This window comes from Rhinolophus ferrumequinum, chromosome 18 (assembly GCF_004115265.2).
Source record: "Rhinolophus ferrumequinum isolate MPI-CBG mRhiFer1 chromosome 18, mRhiFer1_v1.p, whole genome shotgun sequence".
NCBI lineage: Eukaryota > Metazoa > Chordata > Mammalia > Chiroptera > Rhinolophidae > Rhinolophus > Rhinolophus ferrumequinum.
The window spans coordinates 38,460,053-38,474,857 of NC_046301.1; the positions used below are offsets into that span (position 1 = coordinate 38,460,053).

Consider the following 14,805-nt stretch of genomic DNA (forward strand, 5'->3'; position numbering starts at 1 on the left):
ACACTGTTTGCACAAGGATGAAATCACCTACAATGTATTTCTCAGAACATATACCCATCATTAAGTGGTGCATGTGTGTAATACTTGTTAGCATTTGTTAGCATTTGACTTAAAAAGCTAATAAAGTATTTCTATGAAACAACAGAGGCATTCCTTTAACCAAAAAAAATGCACACACTTTTAATCACACATCATCAAACATAAATGAAAACACTGAAGAAATGCATGCAGCTACAAGTAACAGGAAACACCCACAGTTTTCCTGACATGAGGGTGATTTTTCTCACATGGAAGGCCCAGTCAAAGCAGCCAGTGTACAAATGCAGCAGAGAAACAAACTCCCATGCCATTCTTTCTGATGGTAGCACTGTAGAGGTGTCGGTGAATCAAGAAAACATATTCACCAGCACTGTTAACAGCATAAGGTGTTTCCTGTAAAAATTAGACCTTATACTGATATAATCTAGAGAAGAGGGGAATCAGACAATACTCCCAAGCACAAAAGTCTGATTTAGCTTCCTGGTGGACACAAGAGGGCTGACAGAAAAACCCACACTGACAGGTCTTTTATGTGGCAGTTCTGAAGACATCAGAGGAAATCTACACTTCTCAAAAATGGGTATTAAGCAGTTGCTGGTAGTTTTGAGGACAGTCTTGACTGCAAGTGCAAAGAATCAGGACAATGGGCTAGAAGCTGATGTTTTCAAAGCTCCTGTGCATCTGCTTCCCCGCCCCCCATTGTGGCTCTTAAATCTAATGCCTTCTTTGTTTTTGCCTTCCAAATCTCATGCAAGTGAGGCTATTAATGAATTTTAACATAGACCACAAAAGGCATGGATTCTGGAAAATCTAGTTCCTAACATTACCCACAGGGCACTATCTCCAGCTCCAGATTTTGTTACCCCCTATCGCAGCTCCCTCTTCTTAAATCAATGTCTGTTCAGGAAATAACAGTCAGCAAAGAAAAAGAAAAGGCCCAAATATAAAAATAGTTAATTCACATGAAAATATGTTCTTTAATTAATTTGCCATACAAAGTATTACAATTGTTTATACATATGAAAAATGGAAAGAGGCACTTATACCTGTCCTAAAAAAGGAGCTTTGTCAATAAGAAAGTACAATAGTACATATATAATGAACTATGGATAACTATGGATATCCAAGAACTGTCACAAGGCCAGTAGGAAAATACCACTCTTGTCAAATTTCAATGGCTCCTTAACACAAAACAAATAACACATTTTAAAACAACTGCATTTTAGAAATGCCCTTCAAACAAGCCAAAAAATAGAAAAAAAATATTAACTGTTTTAAGGAAAAAACACTAACCTATCAATCTTAGGTACTATTGTTGAAGATGACTCACAGAATTTTCTCACCTCAACATTCATTACTGAAAGTAATTAGTAGAAATCCACATTCCAATTATGTACTTTAAAATAAAAACTTGATAAAAGCAATACATTTACAACTTTACTAACAACTACCTCATGCTGAAAGTTGTCTGGAACATTACAAATGGGTTAATTTCTATCAAGTTTTCTCACGTTCTTTATATTTCTCTTTGGTGGGAGTTCACATGTAAGGCTGTGGGCCAACTGATGTCTTTCCCACACAGTTTACATTCATGTTTTACCCAGTGAGTCCTTTCATGTCTTTGGCAGGAACTGGGATATTTAAAGTCTTTCCACATTCTTTACATTTATATGATGTCTCTCCCGTGTGCACTCTTGCATCTTCAAGTGGTTGTGACAAATAAAGGCTTTACCACAATGCTTGCATTCATAGAATTTCCTCCAGTGTTGAGTTTTGTGTATTTAAAAACCTAGATGAGAAATGAAAGCTCTACGACATTGCTTACATTCATAGGGTTTCTCTCCTGCAATTTCTTTCACGTTTGCATAAACTAGTATCTGAAACTTCTCCAAATCTTACATTCATAGGGCTTCCCTCATGTATGAATTCTTGTTTCTAAGCAACTGTAAGCTCCACAGGCTTTTACCACCCTGCTTATATTCATAGGGTTTCTCTCATGACTTCTTTCATGTTTTGGAGGGAAAAGTAAAACCTGAAGGCTTTACCACATTGTTTACATCCATAGTTTCTCTCCAGTGTGCAGTCTCATGTATTTTTAACTTCTGTTTGTGGAAGAAGCCTTTCCCACATTCCTGGCATTTATAGGGTTTTTCTCCAGTATGAGTTCTTTTATGATTGTGGAGGGAACCATAACATCTGAAGACTTTACCACATTGTTGACATTCATAGGGTTTCTCTCCAGTGTGTCGTCTCATGTGTGCTTTTAAGGTTTGCTTAGAGGAGAGGGCTTTCCCACATTCTTTACATTCATAGGGTTTCTCTCCCGTGTGAGTCCTTTCATGTATCTGAAATGAACTGCGAGAAATAAACACTTTCTCACATTCCTTACATTTATACGGACCATCGCCAGTGTGACTGATCAAGTGTACTCGAAGACATGACAGATAATTAAAGGCTTTCCCACATTCTTTACATTCATAATGTTTCTCCCCAGTGTGAGTTCTTTCATGGTTTCGACAAGAACGGGGGTAACTGAACGCTTTACCACATTGCTTACATTCATACCGTGTCTCTCCTGTGTGAGTTCTTTCATGTGTTTGAAATGTATACTTATATTTATAGGCTTTACCACATTGTTTACATTCATAGGGTTTCTCTCCAGTGTGCACTCTCATGTGTATTTTTAAGGTTTGCTTATAGGAGAAGGCTTTCCCACATTCCTGGCATTCATAGGGTTTCTCTCCAGTATGAGTTATTTTATGACTTCGGAGGGAATCAGAACATCTATAGGCTTTACCACATTGTTGACATTCATAGGGTTTCTCTCCAGTGTGTAGTCTCATGTGTGTTTTTAAGGCATAGTGACGAGAGAAGGCTCTCCCACATTCCTGGCATTCATAAGGTTTCTCTCCAGTGTGAGTTCTTTCATGTGTTTGAATAGAACTGGGAGAAATGAATGCTTTCTTACATTCCTTACATTTATAAGGTCCTTCTCCAGTGTGATTGATCATGTGTACGCGAAAGCTTGAGCGATCACCAAAGACTTTCCCACATTCCTTACATGCATAATGCTTCTCCCTAGTGTGAGTTCTTTCATGTTTTTGATGAGAACCAGGAAGACGATAGGCTTTACCACATTGCTTACATTCATACCATTTCTCTCCTGTGTGAGTTCTTTCATGTGTTTCTAAGGAACTGCAATCTGTGTAGGCTTTTCCACATTCCTTACATTTACAGTTTTTCTCTCCATTGTGATTTCTTTCATCAAAAAATTGGAAATAACTGAAAGCTTTATCACATTCCTTACATTTATATGGTTTCTCTTTGTATTTGTGATACTCATATGGTTTGTGCCCAGGGATGTGTCTATTAAGGAATGAATGATGCATGAAGATGCTTCCACATGCACTAGATTCGTGTACTTTTATTCCAGTGGTTTCTCTGTTCAGATTCATATTGGAAATAAGGCTGAAGTGTTCTCCATACTGACTATCCTCTTTACTTTCATAGAGTCTCTCTACCCTATGACTTCTGTAAAAAAATGAGAAGTACAGTATTAATTATTTCTTTATTAACAATTTCATATTAGTTGTAGAGTATTTAAACTACCTTTTTATAATTTATATCAAAACTGTACATTTTCTGCTTTGAATTGTTTCAAGTTGAATATAAGGAATGCTCTGCAAGAGGACTTCATCCTTGCTATCATCAAAACAGTAATATTCATATGTAAAATTTATTGATACTATTTTGAAATGAATGATTTTGAAAATACTATTTTGACATTAATCATCTAATGGCACACATAAGAAAGCATTTTTGGTAAAAATTTTCTAAGTATAACTAAATTTGAAACAAAGGTTCTGGTTTTGTTTCCTTCTCTTAAAATTTAATAACAAAAGGATTCTTACATGAGCCACTACTTATTATGAGTGTGACTTACTTTAGTTTTCTCCCTTTGTTTTTGTACTGATCGTCAATGTCATGATCATCCCATTTTTCCCCTAAAATAAAGATTAAAACAAAACAAACAAACAAAAAAAAACATTAGAGAGAAATGGATTAGATTCTAGGTAGAATTTTACCCGTTGCCATACCTAGTTTACTTACCAAAGTCCTACCTTTCCACTATCTAAATCTTAGAAAACGTTGATGAGCAAGAAACACTTGCACTCTAATTGACGAAGTGTAGGTAACTTGTCATCCTTACCTACTGAGGCCAGGTTCCTAAAGGTTTCTCGCATCACATCTCTGTAGAGTTTCTTCTGTGAAAAATCCAGTAAGGCCCACTCCTCCAGGGTGAAGGTCACAGCCACATCCTCAAAGGCCACTGAGTCCTAAAACACCCAACATATGTGTACAGTAGGATGTGTAAGACTGACAATAGGGGATATCAATACTTTATTTTTATGAAGGTCACGTATAATTCTGATGTGTCCAAACATTTATTCTGTAACTGATCATCCAAAATTTACTCCCTTGTCCACACTTACTTCCTCATACATTAACAGCATCATGAACACATGGAAATTGTTTACACACTTTTACTGTGATCACATTAAATCTTCCAAAGTCAGGGTCCACAGCATGTTGGATAACGACTGAAATGTTATACAAATGAAACAAATATTTTAATACCATCAATATTTTGTAAGAAAAACTCTCATCTCCTTACTACCCACCATTTTCAGCCCTCGATGAGGCAGAGGGTCAAATCTACATGTATTAATCAGTAAAAACAGAATGAAGAACTAAATGCTTTTTCCTCCATTCCAATCACCATACATAAGAGTTCAGGAAGGCTATGGATATCCAACTTTTAATAAGGTCCAGCTGGCTATATTGTCCCTGAAGTACTCCAGGACTTTGGAAGTAGTCAGATGCAGTAGGCAGAATTCTTGTAGGGAAGTATAGTTTTTAACTTGTATAACATGTATCATGGACTGCTTTTCCTTTCTCCACTTTGATGGGCTAGAAAGTTAACTAAAACACACAATTCAGACACTAGGAAGAAGGAGTGAAAACTTAGACCACAAAATCCCTATGCTCATGTGCCTCAGGGCTGCTTAGAGCCAATTTTGGGCACACATAGTGACAAATTTGCCAGAAGACCTCTTTATGGCACAAAAACACTGTGCCCTGTGACATGGTGACCTTGAGGAACAGTTGAAAGTTTCTGATTGCAATTGCGTTCACTGAAAACCACAATGGTGAATTTGCCTATGAGTATAACATATGAAGGACTCAGCAGTGCTTTCCTCCAAAAGAACATAAAATCTCCATATTCATATTTGTAGGAGAAACTGTTTCCCCACCAGCCACCTGAGTCTGCATTCCCAACTTCTCTAATTCCCAAGCTCCCCTGTGGAGTAATGGAGCATGATATCATGACCTCTCAGCATATCAATCTCTTAGCTGATGACACCACACATGGCCAATAGTGTATGAAGGGTCTACTACTCCCATAATTGAGGAAAGCAAGGCAGGTCTCTCCAGCAGTCAAGAAATGGCTCAAGAAAGCAAGGAAAGATGTGGGGACTTTTTGTAAAATTGAGATTAGGGGTGGGTTAGGGTGAGGGCTCACACACGAGAGCAGGATCTTACGAGGACTGAATCTTTCACCACCACCAAAGGAAGGGGCACCAAGGCACTCTCATTACTTTGTATAGATGTGGATCATAGAGGAATGAGGAGAGATGAAACTGTAAAGCTGTTATCTATCAATCATCAACAACTGGGACAGAGAATTCAGTTTCTGGTCTGGTATTTAAGAAACTTGGAAGCCATCATTCCCAACCTCATAGGGAAAAAAGAGAGAGAGCAAGAAAACCTGAAATAAACAACTCTTCTTAGACCCATAAGAACACTGAGGTCATAGGCAAATGACTCTCTTCAAAACTGGAAAAGAAGAGTGACGTCATAGGAATGGTGGCAGCGAGGCGGACTTCTTGAGTTCTCCTCCAGAGCTTACCAAAGATTGAACATCTATAACCCATCAAAGGACTCTGCTCATCACACAGAATAGCTAAGAGACTAGTATGAGGATTATTTGAAGGTGGGCAAATTGGGAGAGCAGGGGAAGAGGGAAGGGAGAGGAGTGGAGACGGAGACACAGGGGGTCCCAGGACGGAACAGAGACCACAAAAGCCAGGAGGTGGACTCTTTTCCTGCAATCCACAGCTGATCTCTCCCACCGAGAGAGCAGTATATCCAGCATTTGAGGCAGTAACCTCAGCTGAGACCTCCAGCTGGGCCCTGGGTCGGACAAAGGACATAAACTCCATACCTGGGCCCCTCCCCCCACTCTCCCAATCCTACCCCTCCCCTTCATGAGCAGTAATGTCAGATTACAGAGGAGCCCTTAGTGCTCAGGATCTGGGAAGACCCGGCGTGCAGCTCTGACCCAGGGAAGAGGCTCGTAAGAGTAAAATACTACTTGGCTGGGAGAGTGAAGACTCCTCCACCCCCGGCCCCCACCTTTTCTGGCCTGCGGGAAGAGTGTGACACTGCTGGTCTGGGAGAGAGAAGACTCCTCCATCCCCAGCCCCCACCCTTTCTGGTCTGCCTAGGGCAGGGCAATTATAACTGCTGAGACACTCCCAGGGATCAGCAGTAGGTGGCAGACGCTGCTCTGGGCTTTCAGCAGCTCAGATACCTCCTGCCCGCCACACATACACATACACACACACACACACACACACACACACACACACACACACGGAAGAAGTGCCCTAAGACTCAGGAGAGCTGGGCACAGGGCTGATTGTGTCACTCTCAGTGCGCATATATGCAGGCAAGAGCAGAAACTACACTGATTTTGTAGAAACTACCATACAGACCTCTTAGACCCACTCATCTAAATCTGCAGTCCCAAGGTCACTCTGGGCACCACGTGACTGGCTCTGCCTGCACAAAATGCAGAGGACTCTTTGGTACAGCAGAGGACAACCTGGAGATTACTTGGTGGGCTTAAGCCAAGACTAGCGCTGCTTTTTGTGTTTTGTTTTGTTTTTATTTCTTTGATATTTTTGCCTGTGTTGAGTGTGGGTTATCAGTTGTTTTTACATGTGAATGTATTTGGTTTCTTCTTTGTTGTTGTTGTTGTGCTTGGTGATTTGCTTTGTTGTGAAATTGCCCTACACCACGGCCCAGCTCAAGAGGCATAAGATTCAACACACCCAGAGGCCAACTCCAGATCAAACCATAGTACTACCAGGTTTGACCTACAAGTGACACACTCAGAGGGAATTCTCTACAGGCACAAGAGACCATAGAGGCCAAGTCTCATTTAAGTGGTCAACCCTCACACAGCAGAACATCCTGCTACGGGCAGAGCCAAGTCTCACAACTAGTCAGCCTAGGAGTCAATCCCACCTACTCACAAGCTAAAAGCAATTAAAGATCAACTTTAACAGGACAATATACACAACACAAGAGTCACCTTTGGAGCACATGCAGAGGAGAAAAGGAAGTGGTGCAAGTCAAATATAAAGGACACATACTACATAAGATAACACAGCAAAAACTAAGAACTCTAGGGGATCTACCTAATACATCGAAGCAAACACAGAGAGTCAGCCAGAATGGGGAAACAAAGAAACATGTCCCAAAAAAAAGAACAGAAGAAACTTCCAGAATTGGAACCAAATGAAATAGAGATAGCCAACCTATCAGAGACAGAATTCAGAACACTGATGATAAGAATGTTTAAGGAGCTTAGTGACAACATAAAGAAGGATAGAGAAATCATAATGAATGAGTTAGAACTAAAGAATACAATAATTGAAATAAAGAACACACTTGAAGGGATTACCAGCAGGTTAGATGAAGCAGAGGATCGAATCAGCAACTTAGAAGACAAGTTAGCAGAGATCACACAGAGAAAATGGTTTAAGAGACCTCTGGGATAACATCAAGCACAACAACATGTGCATCATAGGAATACCAGAAGGTGAAGAGAGGAAGCAAGGGATCGAGAACATATTTGAAGTAATAATGTCTGAAAACTTCCCTAACCTGGTGAAGGAAACCGACATACAAGCCCAGAAAGTGCAGAGAGTTCAAACCAGAATAAACCCAAACAGGTCCACACCAAGACATATAATTAAAATGGCAAAGGTTAAAGACAAAGAGAGAATCCTAAAAGCAGCAAGAGAAAGACAGTGGGTTACATACAAGGGAACTCCTATAAGACTATCAAATGACTTTTCTACAGAAACATTGCAGGCCAGGAGGGAGTGGCAGGAGATACTCAAAGTGATGCAAAACAAAGGCCTACAACCTAGATTGCTTTATCCAGCAAGGCTATCCTTTAAAATTGAAGGAGAGATACAGAGCTTCCCAGAAAAGAATAAGCTAAAGGAATTTATTAGCACCAAGCCAGCATTGCAGGAAATTTTTAAAGGGCTTCTGTAAACAGAAAAAAGATGAAAACAATCTAACTACAAATTTAAAAAATGGCAATAATTATGTACCTATCAATAATCCACTTTAAATGTAAATGGATTAAGTGCTCCAATCAAAAGACATAGGGTGGCTGAGTGGATAAGAAAGCAAGACCCTTGTATATGCTGTATACAAGAGGCTCACCTCAGATCAAAAGACACACACAGGCTGAAAGTGAAGGGTTGGAGTAAGATATTTCATGCAAATGGAAATGAGAAAAAAGCTGGAGCTGTCATACTTATATATGACAAAACAGACTTTAAAATGAAGAATATATTAAATGACACAGATGGGCATTATATAATAATAAAGGGATCGATCCAACAGGAGGACATAACCCTAGTAAACATCTATGCACCCAACATAGGAGCACCTAAATATATAAAACAGATATTGACTGACATAAAGACAGAGATCAACAGTAACACTATCACACATCTCTGACAACAAGGGACTTCAACACACCTCTGACAACAAGGGACAGGTCTTCCACACAGGAAATCTGTATGGAAACAATAGCCTTAAATGACACATTGGACCACTTGGATTCAATCGATATTTTCAGGGCATTTCACCCCAAAGCTGCAGAATACACGTTCTTCTCAAGCGCACATGGAACATTTTCCAAGATAGACCATGTTAGGCCACAAAACAAGTCTTAATAAATTCAAGAAAATTGAAACCATACCAACTGTTTTCTCTGACCACAATGCTATGAAATTAGAAATGAACTACAGGAAAAAAACTGGAAGACACACCAATTCATGGAGGCTGAATAACATGTTACTAAATAATGAATGGGTCAACCATGAGATCAAGGAAGAAATCAAAAGATATCTCGAGACAAATGAAAATGAAAACACGATGACCCAAAATCTATGGGATGCAGCGAAAGCAGTCCTAAGAGGGAAATTCATAGCATTGCAGGCCTACCTAAAGAAACAGGAAAAATCACTAATCAACAGTTTATCTTCACACTTAAGGGATCTGGAAAAAGAACAGCAAAATAAGCCCAAAGGGGGTACAAAGGAGATAATAAAGATCAGAGTGAAAATAAATGAAATAGAAACCAGAAAAACAATACAAACGATCAATGAATCCAAGAGTTGGTTCTTAGAGAAGATAAACAAAATTGACAAACCTTTAGCCAGACTCATTAGAAAAAAGAGAGAGAGGACCCAAATTAATAAAATCAGAAATGAAAGAGGAGAAGTGACAACGGACACCGCAGAAATACAAAAAGTTTTAAGAAGTTACTATGAGCAACTATATGCCAACAAATTTGACAATCTGGAAGAAATGGACAATTTTCTAGAGGCGTACAGACTTCCAAGGCTAACTCAAGAAGAAACAGAAAACCTGAATAGACTGATTACCACCATGGAAATTGAATCAGTAATCAACAATCTCCCAACAAACAAAAGCCCTGGACCAGATGGCTTTACAGGTGAATTTTACAAAACGTTCAAAAAAGAATTATCACCTATTTTCCTCAAGCTCTTCCAAAAAATCCAGGAGGGAAGGCTCTCAAACACTTTTTATGAGGCCACTATGACCCTGATCCCAAAATCAGACAAAGACACTACAAAAAAGAAAACAACAGGCCGATATCTCTAATGAACATAGATGCAAAAATCCTCAACAAAATATTAGCAGAGAGAATTCAGCAATACATTAAAAAGATCATTCACCATGACCAAGTGGGATTCATTCCTGGTATGTAAGGTTCGGTCAACACTTGCAAATCAATTAATGTGATACCCCACATTAACAAAATGAAAAATAAAAATCATATGATCATATCAATAGATGCAGAAAAAGCATTTGACAAAATCCAGCAGCCATTTTTGATAAAAACCCTTATTAAAGTGGGAATAGAGGGATAGATATCTCAACATAATAAAAGCCATATATGATAAACTAACATCAGCTAACATCATACTCAATGGGGAAAAGCTAAAACCATTCCCCTTAAGATCAGGAACAAGGCAAGGTTGCCCACTTTCTCCACTTCTATTCAACATAGTGCTGGAAATTCTAGCCACAGCAATCAGACAAGAAAAAGAAGTAAAATGCATCAAAATTGGTAAGAAGGAAGTAAAATTGTCATTATATGCAGATGACATGATACTATATATAGAGAACTCTAAAGACTCCACCAAGAAACTATTAGAGATGATAAATGAATTTCGTAAAGTAGCAGGATATAAAATTAATATTCAGAAATCAGTTGCATTTGTATATACCAATAATAAAACATCAGAAGGAGAAATTAAAAAAACAATCCCATTTACAATTGCTCCAAAGACTATAAAATACCTGGGAATAAATTTAACCAAAGAAGTAAAAGATCTGTACTCAGAAAATTATAAGACACTGAAGAGAGAAATTAAAGAAGATACAAATAGATGGAAACACATACCATGTTCATGGATAGGAAGAATTAATATAGTTAAAATGTCCATACTGCCCAAGGCAATATACATATTCAACGCAATTCCCATCCAACTACCAAGGACATCTTTCACAGAAATAGAACATATAATCCTAAAATTTATATGGAACCATAAAAGACCCCAGATAGAAGAAAGAAATCTTTCATTTGCAACAACATGGATGGACCTAGAGAACATTATGTTAAGTGAAATAAGTCAGACAGAGAAAGACAAGTACCATGTGATCTCACTTATATGTGGAATCTAAAGAAAAGAATAGATGAACTAATCAGAAATAGTCTCAGAGACATAGAGGAAAAACTGAAGGTTGCTAGATGGGAGGAGGGGTGGGGATGGGGGAAGCTGTGGGGATTAGAAAGCAGTCAGTAACCCACAAGATTGCCACAGGGTTACGAAAGTTAATCTGGGGAATGTAATCAATAATGTTGTAAAGATTTTATAGGATATCCGATGGACACTTGTCTCATTAGGGAGACCACCTCAGAAAAGATGGAGATGCCTGATCGCTGCACTGTACACCTGAAGCTGAACAATAATGAATGTCAACTACAATTTTATATATATATATATATATATATATATATATATATATATATATTTACAAGAAGCGGAGTACAGCATTAGGAATAGAGACAGTGGAAATGTAATGGCTGTGTGCAATGTCAGAGGGATAGTGGATGGGGGGAGGGGGGTTGTCGCTGTGTGAGGGGTATAAATGATAAAGGATAAATGTCTAACTATTACATTGTTTTGTGCACCTGAAACTAATAAAAAAAAAAAAAAACTGGAAAATAAAAAATAAAAATGACATTTTAAAATATGCCCCAAGTTTTCTGTTCTTAACAAGGCCTGTCTGAAAACAGTCTATTTCACCAGAGACTAATGCAAAGACAAAAAGAACAAGACAGAACACAATGTCCATGGACTGTAGAGCAGTGACAGAAGGTTGAAATACACATGATAAGAATACCCAAAGGAAAAGAAGGAAAGAACTGAAATCATAATCACTGAGATTCTCCAAAAATTAATCACAGATGGCAAACTGTAGATCCAAGAAGCTCAGAGGACACCAAACATGAAAAAAACCAAAAATGCTCACCAAGTATATCATATTCAAACTAGAGAAAAATGAGAAACAAAGAGACTTTTAAAAAGGCAGAGGGCAAAGCACACCTTACAGAGAAAAAATACTAGAATTAAATCATACTTCTTTTCAGAAACCATGCAAGCAAAGAGAGAGTGGAGTAAAATATTTAGTTTTAAAATGAAAAAAAAAAACACTCTTCTTGTTTTCAAAACCCAAAAGCTGGTCCTTAGAAAAAAATTAATTTAATAAAACTAATAAATGTTTAGTGTCAAGATAACAGAAAAGAAGGAAGACAAAAAATACTAATATCAAAATTAATAAGAGGGGGAAAGGAACACGAAAAAGGATTTGATAAAATCCAACATCCATTTATAATAACAAACCAGTAATAGAGGAGATCTATCTATTCTTGAGAAAGAACAGCTACATGACACCTGTAGCTAACATCATACTTCATGGTGAGAAACTAGATGCTTTTTTGGTAAGATTAGGAACAGGGCAAGGAGATTTCCTCTCACCAATAGCATTCAACATTGTAGTCAAAGCCCTAGCCATGTAATAAGAAAAGGATAGACAATAAATGGTACACAGAAGCAAGACATAAAACTATCTTTGTTCCATATGACATGACTATTTATGGAAAACATCTGAAAGAACCCACAACAGAGATAACGCCTGAAATTAATAGGAATATAGCAAAATTGAAGGACACACAAGTCAATTGTTTTCCCATAGAACCACACAAATATAGTGAACTGATAGTTGACAAAGGAGTAAAGGAAAATAAAGGCTTGTAAATAAATAGTGCTGAATATAATGGATATCCATATACAAACACATACACGAAAGGAAGATAAACACAGACCTTGATCTTTTTACAAAAATTAACTCAAAACAGATCATGGATCTAAATGTAAAAGTGAAAAACTCCTAGAAAATAACATACAAGAAAATATAGGTGACTTTGTATTTTAATGATGAGTTTTTAGATAAGATACCAAAAAGAATCCATAAAGGAAAAAGGTTTTACTTTATTAAAGTGAAAACTCATGATCTGTAAAAGGGTTAAGGGAATTAAAAGGGAATAGTCACAGCCTACGAGTTTAAAACCTTTTGTAAAACACTTACTAATAAATGACTACTATTCCAAGCACCCAAAAAACTCTTAAAGCTCAGCAATAAGACAAATATTTAAATAAAAATGGGCAAAAGACCTGTACAGACAACTCACCAACAAAAAATATAGAGGGTAAGTAAGCAATATGAAAACATGCTCAACACGTCACTGCGGTATTACAAATAAAACAGAGATAGATATCACTACATACTTATGATAGGTTGGCCGGTAAAGGAACACACAGAATCAGGCAAGTAAAGAAAGTTTTATTGTAAGAGGAAGCTGGATGGTCTGAGTCAAAAGGACACTGCAGCCCCGAGGGACTGGGTGAAGAGGATTATAAAGGGGTGGTGCTGACAGGATGGAATTGTTTGAACAGAAAATGTTGACTGCCTGCAGGCCAGCAGCTGTGTCTTGTCTTTTCTGTTATCGCAAGCATGGCTCTGTCTGCAGGTACAGGCCAACAGATATCTTGTTTTCTTGCAGACATTATCTATTGCCATCTATATCTATTGCCAATATAGATATACAGTTCTATATCTACATAGACTTTATCTATATTTCTTGCAGAAATATATCTATTTCTTCCAGGCTTTATCTATAAGTCAGGGTCTCTGAATCCTAACAACTTAATCAGATGCTGAAAATTCACAACACTTAGAACAGCAGATACTGGTGGAGATGTGAAGCTACAGGTAATCCTCATTCACTGCTGGTGGGAATGAAATTGAGCATTTGAGACAGGAATTTTCTGTCAAGAAAGCCTACACATGAATGTTTGTAGGGACTTTTTTCATATTTGGCAAGATTTAGAGTTAAGCTAGATGTCATTCAAGAGCTGAGAGGATAATCAATTAGTGGTAAATATATACGATGAAATACTATTCAGTCAGAGCAAGAAATGAGGTATCAAAGCATAAACACACACTGAGGAACCTTAAAAGTACTTTGCTAAGTGAAAGATGCTAATCTAACAGGACTTTCACTGTAACCTAATTCTAAGAATAGGACATTGTGGAAAAGAAAACTACTGAGCCAATGAAAAGATCTCTATGAAGGATTAGAGGTTGGAAGAAGGGATGAAACAACAGGTGGGGAATAAGGTATTTTTAGGGAAGTGAAACTTCAAAACACATAAGGGATACATGTCATTAAACATCTGCCCAAACCCACAGATCCTATAACACAAACGTCAAGGCCAATGTTAACTGTGCACTTTAACGCAGCAATATTGGCTCAGTAATTGTAACAAATGTACCACAGTCATGCAAGATGTGAAAAATAGTGCAAACTGTGTTGATACACAGGGGTCAGGTGGGAATTCTGTACTCTCCAAATAAATTTTCAGTAAACCTAACATTGCTCTAAAAACAACTGAAATCTACAGAATACAATCTCATTACAATTCACCCCAATGACTGACTGATGGGTGAAACAGGCCATGTGTCATTCACCCGATCTGACCTTAAGTCAATAAGCCAGCCTGGTGCTCTAGGAGCCTGAGAGCAGGAAGGAGGAGAAACTTCCATGGAAGGCCGTGTTGGAGAGCGTGTCATCTATATTCTGAGAAGCGCCATGGTCACTGTCAGTGTCTAAGAACTCCAAGTGGATGAGGCGTGTCCTGGTGAGTCCTGATATGTAGTAATGGACAGACAAGTGTC

General features: G+C 38.0%; 1 protein-coding gene across 1 annotated transcript in view; it reads right to left on the reverse strand.

The window, feature by feature from the left end:
• Window positions 1–232: 232 nt before the first annotated feature.
• LOC117037721 (zinc finger protein 14-like) overlaps window positions 233–14,805 on the reverse strand; it is an 82,621-nt gene continuing 68,048 nt past the window's right edge. Inside the window, 4 exon segments of the mRNA XM_033134074.1 lie at window positions 233–2,114; window positions 2,117–3,570; window positions 3,983–4,043; window positions 4,250–4,376. Coding sequence (XP_032989965.1) covers window positions 2,020–2,114; window positions 2,117–3,570; window positions 3,983–4,043; window positions 4,250–4,376 — 1,737 coding nt within the window. The 3' untranslated portion in view covers window positions 233–2,019.